The sequence below is a fragment of the Hyaena hyaena genome, unplaced genomic scaffold (genome assembly GCF_003009895.1).
Source record: "Hyaena hyaena isolate Hyena2069 unplaced genomic scaffold, ASM300989v1 scaffold_82, whole genome shotgun sequence".
Classification (NCBI taxonomy): domain Eukaryota; kingdom Metazoa; phylum Chordata; class Mammalia; order Carnivora; family Hyaenidae; genus Hyaena; species Hyaena hyaena.
Window position 1 is genome coordinate 3,395,945 of NW_024080713.1, and position 12,487 is coordinate 3,408,431.

A 12,487-nucleotide genomic window follows, 5' to 3' on the forward strand; every position below is an offset into this window, starting at 1 on the left:
CCACCCAGGCGCCCCAAATTGAGGATTTTTAATAGCCCCCGAATTCGGTACAGAATCACTCCATCTTCATGCATCATTCTCTTCAGCAACTTAACCTTCTCAATCTAGAATATGTCACACGGCCAAGCAAGAATCACTGTGGGAAAATTCCGCACCGAACCCCACAGTTCAGCCTGTCACGAGCCCGTCTGTTTAAATGCAGCAGAAGCAGTGGCTGCGCTCCGGCCGTCAAATGCAGCTGCCGGCGCCGGTGCCCAAACGTGCTTTTTCTTGTACCGACAGAAGCAAAAAGGTGAGGGACCCCAGGCTGCGTGCTGCCGGCACCGAGTGTCTCCAGGCTAGCAAGTGCACCCTGCTGCTTCCCGAGGTGAGTGCGGGTGGCTCCAGCCCCCCAGCTGGGGGTTCGGTCCTTCCTCCTTCCTATTACCACCCCCTCAGGCGGGCGCCTAGCACGGGCCCAGAGCGCGTGGCCAGGCCGGGAGACCCGGAAGGCCCAGAGCACCTGCTTCCCGGGTCGGGGTCGGAGGTGCGGGCTCCTGCAGCGTTCCCAAGCCGCCAGTGTGTAAAGTGGTCTTTGTATCTCCCGAGCCTCCATTTTTCTGAATGTAAAGTAGGCAGAGGCTGCTGTAACAGAATTTTCTAACTGGCAGCTACTCCTCGTGGAGTCTACCTTCACATTTCTATAAAGGATCTGGAAACTGCTTTGGATGCCAAGCTTAGAATAACCTGTAGAAGTGGGGGAAATGTCAGGAGTATAATCTAAATTATAGCTACTCTGTAATACCTCAGGAAAAAGTTCCTACGGCTGGCTTCATCATCCTATCGTATTCAAAAAGGAGCGTAGGTAAAACAGAAGCTGTCCCCACCGTGGGTGGCACCATAGTTGTAACAGCACATGTTGAACGAAATGCACAAATTATGGAAGGTTTTCTAGAATCTGTAATATTAACAGTGTTGCTGTGCTTTAGATACAAGGCTAAGCAAGTCCTAAAGAGGAACCACACAAATCATCAGGTGGACATAGAGGCTTACCTAGGACGAGGGCTGAGAAGGTTCTAGAACAGTCTATGTTCAGAATTCCTGGAAGATGTGGCAGGACCCCTGTATTTTAATCAGGATTTTAAAATTATAACTTTGTTTCTCAAATCCCAAAATACCCTGGGAAGAGAGAAAGCCAAACAAGATGGGGGGAGGGGGTGGCAGAATGGAGAGTTCCAGACCCAGCACCAGTCCGAGGCAGGGACACGTTGTTTGTTTGTTTAAAGAACACGAGGGTAAGTCCTGCGGGAGGATGGCGTCTTCTGCAGTGACCTGCCCGGGGTGCAGGGGTGACGGACTCCCGGTGTGCCGGCCCCCCGTGAGCTGTTGCGAACATTCTCCTCCCCGCAGGGAACCGAGGGCTCTTTCAGCATCGACAGCGAGGAGTACGAGGCGATGCCCGTGGAGGTGAAGCTGCTGCCCCGCAAGCTGCAGTTCTTCTGCGACCCCAGGAAGCGAGAGCAGCTGCTGCCGCCCTCTGCCCAGTGAGCCGAGAGCCCGGAGGGCAACTCCCGGTGGGACCAAAAGGGAGCAGAGGCCTCCCCCCTCCCCGCAGGGCTTCTCCCGGCCAGTACCCGCCCCTTTGAAGCGCTCCCTCAGGGCTCCCCAGCCCGCCTCCCGGCTGCGCATGCTCCTCCGTCCCTGGGCCACTGTCTCCCCTCCGTGCCGCCATCCCCAGGCCGGGTCCACCAGGGGCCCACGTGCAGTGGAGGGAAAGGGGCCGGGACTTGAGGGAGGTGCCTGCCTTCCCCACCGCCGCCCCCTGTCTAGGCCTCTCCACGGGTGCTGCTACCTTCTGAGCGCAGATTCCATTGTAGCTGGTCCCCCTCCTCCCCTCAGTCGTGGCTGAGACGCTGTAAGATACGAGTTTGTATTATTTTCTCAAGTAGTGCTTAAGTCTTGGTTTGCATGAGAACCAGCTGGGGTGCATGTTGAAAACCTAGCAACTCAATCTGGGGCCCCAGGATCTGCATTGCTAAGAAAGCGGGCACCCTTCCCCAGGTGCGACTACTCCGCGAGGTCCCCCAGCCTTCGCTGGCCAGTGTTGTAAAAGCACACCATCCGCGCACCCCTACAAGCATTGGGGAAGATCCTGTATCCCTCACACTTTCTAGATATCAACTTACGAGTTGCCTATATGTGTATTTCCTGGTGTCATGTAAATATTATTTTAAAATAAAGCTGTTATATCACTCTTTTAAACCTATTTGGTGCAATTTAAATATACAGCAATTTGACTCTTATCCTCCATTTACAGAAATTAAATGAATAGTTTCTTCGGTTATTTCCATACCACTTTCAGCAAAGAATGCTATCATGATCTCTTTTCATACTTGAAGTTTCATCACTTGCCCTATTTTCTTGCCAACAAAAGATATAAACGGAAATAATTTTTTAGCGTTAGTACAGAATTGGCTTTCATCCATTGTATTTCAATAATTTTTAATTATCAAAAATGGGTAATCTAAACTTTATGAAAAAAAATGTTTTCCCTAATGAGTTCAAGAACACGTTACTTACAGCTTAGAACAGGACTGAACATCATTTATATTCCTTGTAGTTTATAGACCTTAAATAGAGGAGACAATTCTAATGTCATACAGTTCTTCGACTTCCTCTGGAATTACATGTCAAAAATTATTATTAATGGTCTATCAAGTTAACTGCTTAATTAGATCTTCCTTTAGTTTGCTGAAAGTAGAAACTACCTGATTTGAGAAGGATTTGTTATGGTCGAGGCCTTATGGTCATTTACTCTCACTACTACCACCGGCATTTCCCTGTGGGGCCCCTGTGGCTTTCAGACTCCAGAGGGCGGTGCCTGGGATGGAGGAGATGTGAGCCTTTCTCCTTGTAAAGAGGAAAGAGAAGTGCAAAGGGGCAGGCTTGGCCACAGCTCATCCTCGGGCAGATCGTACGCATACCTGTGCCCATGAATTCCTTGGAGAGTGAAGACGAACGCTTTTAAGGATTACAAAGCAGCTTCAAAAAGCTCATGAATGAAGATCACAAAAAAACCAGGCTTACCTGTTTAGCTCTGTATTCAGACTGGTGGTAAAAGCCGTGCTTTGCCCCCCAAAACCCCGCAGTGTAAGGAGGACCCACTCCGTGGTGCCCACTGAGGGGAGCGGGAAAGCTGTGGGAGGAGGAAAAGTTTGTACGCGAGCCAGGAAGGAGCATCTTAAACCATCTTGGTTTTATGACAAGACTGTAAAGGACGAGCCCAGAAGGGGGCCCGCTCCCTCCTTGATCGGCTACCAGCACGTGTGTGTGTGTTTAGTGGTTCAGGTCCTTCCAGTGAAATAACGGGATTTCAATTGGGGAAAGATACCGAATAGATTTACCTTCTTGATTCAGGCTATTCCTTGTGAGAACATAGTTTCTTATTGTTTATGGTCTTGTTCTTTCCATGGTCCCAGGGCAGACCGTCCAGGTCAAGTACACTCCTATTAGGCACAAACCTTTTCAAAGACTAATTTTACTCAAAAGCGATATTATTTCTACTACCAATCCAGAAGCTTCCTAGTGCACACGGCTCTTGTTACCGCGCGCAGGGCTTGATTCACACACACACACAAGTGGTCACCACGTTCTCACCCCATCCCGGGGCAGTCGGTCACATACGGCCATGTGCCTCGGAAAGTAGGAACCTAGCTTTGAATACAGCGTCAGCGATGTTTGTTAGGTATTTTACCCTTAAAACAACTCCCCCAAAGGTTAAATATGAAATAAAACTTCAGTATGTGGGCACGGTTCTTCCCAGCTTTGGTCCCCGTTACCTGGAGGATGTCTACGCAGACCATGGCCTCTAGGAGGACAGGTACCAGGCTCTCCGGCTGCTCTGGCACTGTGAGCTCTGCGTTCAAGTTCGGCTCATACACTGGGCTCTCCCTCCTCCCTACCACAAACCACGTTTCTCGGGCCAGCGAAGGACTGAAGCACACACTTTCATGTTAAAATGTGAATTTTAATTGTAAAAATTGTTTTCTGTAAATATAGCTATATCAAGCTCTCTGCACACAACCTCGTTCCGATATATACAGATAATGATATACACAGATGTTATTTGTACCACAAAACAATCAATCATTAAAGAAACATTTACTCCTCGTAGCTTCAGGACGAACACCGGCTTTCTTTAGGCCATTAAAATCAGTACTATTCAAAACAAGAACGTACCCGTGCACATGAGTATTCAGGGTGAAATTTATCCACGGTCTTACTAACTTCATACTATGAGGTAAAGAATTTAAACAAAAATAGATTTAGTGTCTCTTATTGCTATAACTCTTACGCTGGGGTATTAATCAAAATAGGGGTTTGACATTTAAGGCGACAGGGAGGCTATGCTGATCCTAACTTGGGAGAAACAGGGACACCATTTTTCCAAGGCAACAGCCATTCTTTTTTCGGAAAAGGTGGACTTCCCAGACCTATTAAAAAAAAATTTAGCCAACAAGCTTGGGCAAATTAAGGAGGTTGACTTTGTTTTCCTCTGCTCCGTACCCCTAAAGTCTCCTCCCTGGGCTGTTCAACAGCACAGAATCCATACCTTTCCTTATTATGGTCTTTGTGGGCACTCTAGACAAACTATTCCTGATGCCGCCTTCAAAGTTTTTGTTTACTTTTTTTTTTAATCTTCGCTTGATTTGGCCTAAGGAAGTTTTCACTCCAACGTCAATGAAATATACTTGCAACCAGCTAACACCATGGCCCCTCTGTGGATTTTTCATTTTGTGGTCCATCCCTGGCTAATTTCTAAGGCCCTACCTACCCCTGCGGTTCCCCAGCTGTCCTTAGAAAGCAGAGGAAACATACTGTTAGTCTAACCACGCCTTCTACAGCAAACGTAAGTAATTCACACCTATCCTTACACTACGGTAAGTAAATAAATTTTCTGAATTTAGATTATGTTACTGCTAAAAGCCCATGCTACACTGAGCTTCTAGAATAACTCTAGAGAGGGTTCCCCCCCATCATAACTTGTAATCACTAGAAAATTCATATTTCCTTTCTAAATGTGCAGTTTCACCCAAGTGCCCCCGTCCTGTGGCTCCAGAAAGAATTAAAGTGCCAGGCAGAAGACCACGCGACTCCAGGAAGAGGTCTGCCAATCAGCCCCCTCACGTTTACACCTTTTGTACAAGGGTTTTGCTGAGGGTCGGTGCCGATCATCCTCGTGAGGACCCTCCCTCCCGCTCACCTCCCACGTGGCTAAGACTTCAGAGCACAGCGTCCGTATTCACACTCAAAGACAAGTAATGACACTTCTGCGGGGTTTCAGTTGCTTCCAAATTACAAAACTTCCTGTCCTTCCATGATTCTGGTTTTGAAATTTTCTTCCATTTCCACATCTGCACACTTATCACATAGTAATATCAGTATAAAAATAAACTCCCATTTCTCATACGAAAAGCAGTAACTTAATTCACAGTTAGCCTCTCCCCCAACACTCAGTGCCCGAGCAGCTCCCGGGAACAGAGGTATATTCGCCATCAGATGGAGTCTTCGAAACCCAAGACTCGAGAGTAAGAGGAGCCCTTGACCTTCTCTGCCCCGACCTGGAATCAGACAAGGGTCTTCCTGAGGCTGAGGAGGGGCAGGTGGGGGCGGGCTGAGGTGAGCCCCCGGCTCTGCAGGAGCCTCGCTGCAGGGCACGGAGTGCAGTGTGAAGACCCTGGGGCTGGACCCCACAGATTCTGAGCCCACTAGCGAGGGACCTGACATGGAGGTAAAAGTCCCCACATGCCACGTGGGCTCCTACGTTGACTACCCTGCCCGTTTCAGAACTGGTATCCCACAAAGGATTGTCACTGTCAAGCTGATCATCATCTTACAATTTTATTCGATGCCCTCCTGCTCCTTTACCTTTGCAAGTAAGTACGGGGACTGGAGAAAGCCACTCAATCCATTCCCGGGGCTATGCCGTTTCGGGGGGGGGGGGGGGAACCAAAGGGTCCCTGAGGTCCCTGCCTCTTCCCAGAGGGTTGCGTCCTACCATTAAAAAGTTAATTCGTGACTGCCCTTTACAGAAGCTTCCCTAAAAGGCCTCGGTTAAAAGGTGAATAATCTCACCTTTTACTGTGTTGGAAGGGCTTTCAGTGTATCAAGACAAATAGCAAGCCCGTTCTCGTAGCCACCGGAATGAAAAACAGCGATTCAGCTCTGATTTACCTTTGCCTTTATCTTCCAGCTAAAATATCAGGGAGTTACACTGATAAATGAGTCTTCTCAGGTGATATTTAGAATGATCTGTGCCCTGTGCTACACTTCAGTTTCCCATCTTGATTTTCACGGGGAGCAAAACAAGGTAAGTTATGGATGCAAGGTCTGGGCCAGATTACTTCTGTCGCTACCAGTGACCTCAGCCCCCCTCCCCCTGGTCAAATGGAAGAAGAGCCGGATGGCAGCTGTGGGAGGCGAGTGCCCTCTGACTCATGGCCGTCCTGTTGCCCGAGGACTGTGCAAAGCCCCAGGTGGCACAACCATACAGGAACAGATCGACACTGAGCCTCAGGAGTGCTTCGTGCTTGATTAAAGCATAGTTAATTCTAAACAAATTGTTTAGCTCACACTTTTTGGTCTCGTAGATCAATCCCACCATTTCTGACTCCTGAAGAAGAATCCTAAGTCAGCACGCCACTGGACATCTTCTCCAAGGCTGACTTTTACCATCTGCCGACGCTGCAGAATCGAAAAAACCCACCTTAATGGGGCTTTGTCACATTTGGTGGGACATCAGTAAACCTCGGGCCTGGATCTGGTCCCACAACAGCAGCAGCCCGGGTGTCTCAGGTGAGCACATGGCTCACGGCACGGCATTAGCAGCTCGAACTGAAAGTTCGCAGAGGACCAAGCCAGCTGAGATGAGGCAGGGGAGGGGTGAGGTTCCACAGCTGAGAAGGGCAGAAGGCTCTCATGGGTCCAGCCACCCCACCCCCGGCTTCCAACTCTGCCCAAGGAGTCTGTGGTTAACGATCCTGCACCTCCAGAGCTTATTGATCTATGAAGTGGTGAAGAAGCATGTGGACCCATGTCCTCTGACCAAAAGCAGAAAGGTTGGACGGGGCAGCGAACGACGCTGGGTGGTGCCGCTATCTGGAGACACTGGGGAGAGGGCGGGGGGCTGGGAGCAGAGGCAGGTACAAAGAGAGCCTTCCAAAGGTGACCTCAGGAACAAGTGGCTCTGTGTTACAGTGACTAGAGCGCCACGTGGCCTGTTGCCCAGCCCGCCAGAGGCGGCGCTGTGCTGGGTTCTGGCCGAGGAGGAGGCTGGCAAGGGAAGGGCGGCTGGGTTCCCTCATAAACGGAATACGGGATGGGACGGGGGCAAGTTCTGTTTTGGGGTCAGCCGCGCCGAGGCTCACTCGTGTATGCCCCTCCGCACCCAGGCCCCGGCGCCCTGCACGAGCGCGAGGGGACCGCACACAGCCGCCTGGAAGAGTTTACCCAACCCACCATTCAGAGGGAAGTACAGGAAACTTATTTCACCTTACGACCTTTACGTGAGCATTTAGGAGCCTGGAGTTCCATAGAATTCCACAGAAACACAAGGGTTTGCATGCAGAAGGGCGCGGGGACGGACGTGCTTAAAGATAGTCCTCTTCCAACAAACCCCTCAATCCCAGAGGAAGGGGGCCTATGTCCACTAAGAGAATCCGACCCTTCCCGCTTTGGTTGGACCACCCCTTAACTTACAAAACCTTGAGCCTTCAGACACCGCTAAAAGTCATCATTCTTTGACCCAAGTCAGAAAGGCCACTCCTTCCCCAGAGACAAGAGAGGGTTGCTCTTCAAGGAAAGAGGCGGCGAAGCTTTTTTGTAAACATCTATATCGCTGAAATGGCTAAATCCACACTGCAGAGGAGAAAAGTGTATTCGTTGTACAGTTTACATTTCAATGCCCAAACTTATTTATATATTTACATAAAAGACCCTACTTTGATTAATCAATATGTATTTGCATTTTTACACGTGAGTTTCTTTAGTCTTGAATCCCCTGTCGCGGAACTATAGTGAAAATATTTTTGAATAAAGCAGTGAGCCCTAAAAAGCTCTAAGACCTGTGTTCCATCCATTTGAGAGTTATTTCTCTGCTGTGTGTTGTAGCCTGGCTGGACCCTGGTCACAGACATTGATACCTGGATGGCCATTCCGATAACGGAGCCGGGGAAGAAGATCAAAAAGGAAGAAGCTGTCACCAAAACCCAGGAGCCTAAGACAAAATCCTCAAGGATGGTCAAAAAAGCCCTCAACTCTTCTCATAGGAGCTGGCTTCAAACACCTACGGTCTCACCTAAGTTGGCATCCCTGGAAGGCAGAGCCGAAGAGGACAGCCAGGGACCCACAGGCGCCGTCCCAGACCGAAACATGTCAGGGGGGCGCAGGTGAACTCCTCACTGACGCTCGGGGGTTCCAAGCCCTTCCCTGGGCTGTCAAATTCCAACCAATCCAGCCATCTCTGGCCCAACTACTTAGCTCAAGGAATGTCAACTCTGCTGACAAGAACTTGGTTTGTGAGGGCTCCAAACTCGTACACAGTCATGTTCCCATGCTCCAAACTCTGAGTGACCAGCCCAGATCCCTGCTGGATTACGGACTCCAGCGAATCTCCGTTTTGATGCCGAGGTTCTGCCGGTGACATGTCCAGAGAACTCTCAGATGGAGAAACATCTTCTTTCCATCCTGTTTGAACCCCAACTGCTCTACCTTTGGTGGGAACAAATATTACTCTTTAAAAATACCTAAATCACTCTAAGAGCAAAGTTAGCCCTTAAAGGAAACGAAATTGTGAAATGAATTTGCTTGCCAGCTCCAGGGCCACCCTGGGGGGGANGGGGGGGGGGGGGGGGGGGGCGGTGCAGAGAAAGGAGTTTTACACTGAGTGGCCACCGTTCATTACTTTGAGGAAAGTTTCAATGCCTCATTCTACAATTTTAGTTTTCAGCTGGCTGGTAAGAAACCTCTTCCTGTCATTCTGTGCCCAGAGAAGCTCACGCTTAGTGACGGAAACAGTGTCTTGCTCCTTTTTGAGGGCTCAACTCACATGGACAGAAAAGACACAGATTTGCCCCAGGGAACAGGAAAAGGGATCTGACCCCAACACTGGACTCCCAGAACTGATCAAACACCTTGGAAGGTCATGAGGTCTAGCTTCCACCTTTAAGAGATGCACGTCCACAGGCCACACTGGACAGAGAACTGCAAGGGATGAAACTCGTGGAGACTTTCTAACAGTCCACCCCGGTGTTTCCGAAGCTCAGCCCGCTCCCAGTGACAGACGGCCTTCACCACGTTCCCTCAAGTCACTCAACCAGGACACAAGAGAAGCTATGCAGAAAACGCCTCTGACCAAACCCAGGCAGCAGCTCTGGGAGAAAGTGGTCGGTTCCAACATGGTACCAGGGCAGGGCACAAAACCAAGGTGGTCTCATCTTACCACTAGGAAGGAAAGGAGAAAGGAGATTGCAAAAAATCACGCTTGTTGGAAAGTATAAACCATATTCCTCTGTGTCAACTTAATAAAAACTGAGGTCCTCCAGGGCCCTGCGTGAACTCCCCACGTGAGTAGCAGCTCACCGGTCTGGGCTCACTCTTCCTATGGGCAACAGGGGTTGTCAATGACCAACATGACGTCGATGCCATAGGCCTCCAGCAGGTCCATTAAGAAGCTCCGGTCACCTTGGGGGTCTAGACCCATGCCCCGGGCGTGCTCAGCGGTCAGAGTTTTGTCTTGACTGGCGGACACCTCCAACAGAGTCTGAAATATCCGGTTGTTCTGCTCTAGGAAAAACCTGCATTCACAAGATAAGACACAAGGAAGGGAGGGCAGGGAAAAAAAAAAGGGGGGGGGGGGTGTCACCAAATAATCCACACGTGAGGAACCAAAACTACATTGCTTTCTTCCATATGCTTTTAAATGGTTTCAAAAATCAGAAAGATCTCTGAAAAATAAGAACATTAGGACCAAAGTTCAAGGGTTATTAAAGTGACACCAAGTTTAGCAAAGAAACCACTGGCATTAGTCATGGCATGACCTGCCAAGTCCCTGCACAAGTGATGGTCTGCCTCCCAAAAGCCACCTTTCCTGTGGAAGGTTATGGTGTTCCTCGTTCTGCTTAGTCGGGGGTGGGGTGGGGAGAGAAAGACAAACTGAAACCCCAGAAAACCCCGGATGATGCAGCTCTGAGGTCAAGACTTAATGTGAGAAAGTAAAATTCACTTTCAAAGCCCCAGACAGGGCACTGGGGCCAGCATCATAGATGAGACTTAGCGGGGACAGAGCAGGGCCCTGAGAGCCACCGCAGAGCATGCCAGGCTGCCTCTGGCCGTCCACACAGGAGAGGTGGGGCTCAGGCTGGGTGGCCACGGGGATGGCTGATGGCCACCATGGCTGGGAGTGAAAGGCAGAGGGGACAGGGAGCCTGCTGTCACCAATACTGCCCTAGCTCCCTATCACCCTCGGGTATTTGTTTTCCTTTGGTTACTTTCTGTGTGTGTTGGGGGGGGGGGAGGATTATACACAGAGCATGATTTATGGGTCAATGATTTATAGCACGACATAAATTTAGGAGCCACGTTCAGAAAAGGCATGAACTGTCTAGACCTTTCGGCGCTATTCCACAGGGCTCTCTGGTTCTGCCAAGACACCTAGTGCCCAAAGAAGCTCTAAAGGCTCAGGAATTTCAGGTTCAGTGGACCGGGTCAGACCCTGACGACATTCCTGGCTCGCTGCTCAATGCTGAATACTTGTAGCCCTGCGCGTCGTGGTGGGTGGGGAGGTACGCTTTCAACATCCCAGCCAGAGAGGGTTCTAGCTGCAAGTGCCAGGCTCCTTACCCCCACCCCGGGACGGGGGCAAGAAGCCAAACAGGAAGCCAGGAGAACTGGTTTCTGTTCCCATTACAGATCTGTAGGCCCGCCGAGCGCCGTTGCACGCAGCCGCTCAGAAATCACACAAACGCTGTAAGGCATGGAGCCGAGGGCTCCTGCCCCGACCACCAACCAGCGCATCGGGGAAGGCGGCTTCACTAGGCTCAAAAGTTAACGTTTCTGACTGTCCCGTAATACCCAACGCAAGCAACTGCTTTATTCAAACGAAGCAAGAAGCCCCTGAACACCGAAGGGCAGACGCCTCTGGGCAGTGGACCTCTGGAACTGAATGTTCGATGGAAAGACAAAACGTCAGGACTCGCATCTTCCTCTTCCCTGCTTCGTCCCCTAACTCCGCCGGGGGTCCCCCAATGGCAGTTTAGGGCTCACGGTGGACGCCACACGGAGCCCAGCTCTCAGTGGACCCGGCAGCGATAAAGGACAGCCCTGGCCGGCCAAGGGTGACACGGGAGGGGTGGAGGCCTGAGGCGGCGAGTGCTCGGGGACCCTGGGGGGAGCCCCGCCCCGCCGCCCCCGGCTGACTTACAGCACAAAGAGGTCCTCCTCACAGGGGGTATAGTCTTCTTCCAGTTCCTGGGAGTAGAGCAGCATCTGCCTGTGGTGATGGAGGCCCCCGTCACGCTCCGGTGCCGCCACAGGGCCCCCCACACTGGCTAGGTCGTGGGTCAGGCGCCTGCACAGGCGAGCAGCTTCTGGCCCCCCTAACCCCCCCCACCCCAAAGCAGGGAGAGACAGGAAGGGAATAAACGGGGCTTGGAGTCACCCCCCCACAGGGCGATCTCAGGAACGTGGCAATCTTTCATAACTGCCCATAAAACAGGGATGATGATGATATTGATATTGATTCCACCACTGACCCCAAAGGATACCGTTTCGTTCACAGGGTAACCAGATTCCCGAGACCCGCAAGAGATAACTCACAGGCAAGCTGCCAGTGCTGGTCTCGTGAGGGGCTCGTGAAATGCTTGTTCTCCGCCCTGGGTCTCCCCGGTTCCAACCATCAGAAAGAAGTCACCCCACACACACTGCTCCCCGCCTATCAGGATGATGTGCTAGGAGCCCGGCCTCCTCATCCGCAGGCTCCCCTTCACCCCCAGTCCTGCCCTGGGACAGGCAGTGCCCTGGGGCTGGGTCTCTCTCTCTCCCCGTGGGTGCTGGCCTTGGCCGCACCCGCCACCCCACGTGGGCACACGCGTGCGGGGACCCCGGCTCCCGCTACCTCTGCTCGTTGAGCCGCCGGTACTTCTCGCGGTCGGCGCTGTTGATCTTCAGCAAGGGCTGCAGGTGGTCATGGTGTGTCTTCACGTTCTGGTTATCCACGTAGACGTCATACAGCTCCCGCTTCTCCTCGAAAATCTTCTCCGTGGTGCCTGTGACATCCAAGCTTAGGGTATGGGGACCCGGAGGCCATCACTGAAAGGCACCAGCCCGACCCCACTGGGGAAACAAGGGGTCTGGAAGCCCCACATCTGTGAGGAGAAGGGGCCCTTGGGGAGCTGGACGGCCAGAGCCTGGCTTCCGGCAGGGCTGTCACAGGGACCCGGGGTAAGGGTGT

The 12,487-nt window shown here is 51.4% G+C and overlaps 2 protein-coding genes across 4 annotated transcripts in view; one reads left to right on the forward strand and one right to left on the reverse strand.

Moving 5' to 3' along the window:
• AGK (acylglycerol kinase) overlaps nt 1–2,241 on the forward strand; it is an 80,212-nt gene extending 77,971 nt beyond the window's left edge. For all 3 annotated transcript variants that reach the window (XM_039234059.1, XM_039234060.1, XM_039234061.1), the window contains 2 exons: nt 283–367; nt 1,390–2,241. In XM_039234059.1, coding sequence (XP_039089990.1) covers nt 283–367; nt 1,390–1,527 — 223 coding nt within the window. In that variant the 3' untranslated portion in view covers nt 1,528–2,241. The remainder of the gene's footprint in view (nt 1–282; nt 368–1,389) is intronic.
• Nucleotides 2,242–4,659: 2,418 nt separating this feature from the next.
• Nucleotides 4,660–12,487, reverse strand: part of DENND11 (DENN domain containing 11) — a 57,952-nt gene continuing 50,124 nt past the window's right edge. The window contains exons 7-10 of the mRNA XM_039234066.1: nt 12,152–12,302; nt 11,459–11,527; nt 9,619–9,833; nt 4,660–9,480 (exon numbers count right to left, since the gene is read on the reverse strand). Coding sequence (XP_039089997.1) covers nt 9,638–9,833; nt 11,459–11,527; nt 12,152–12,302 — 416 coding nt within the window. The 3' untranslated portion in view covers nt 4,660–9,480; nt 9,619–9,637. The remainder of the gene's footprint in view (nt 9,481–9,618; nt 9,834–11,458; nt 11,528–12,151; nt 12,303–12,487) is intronic.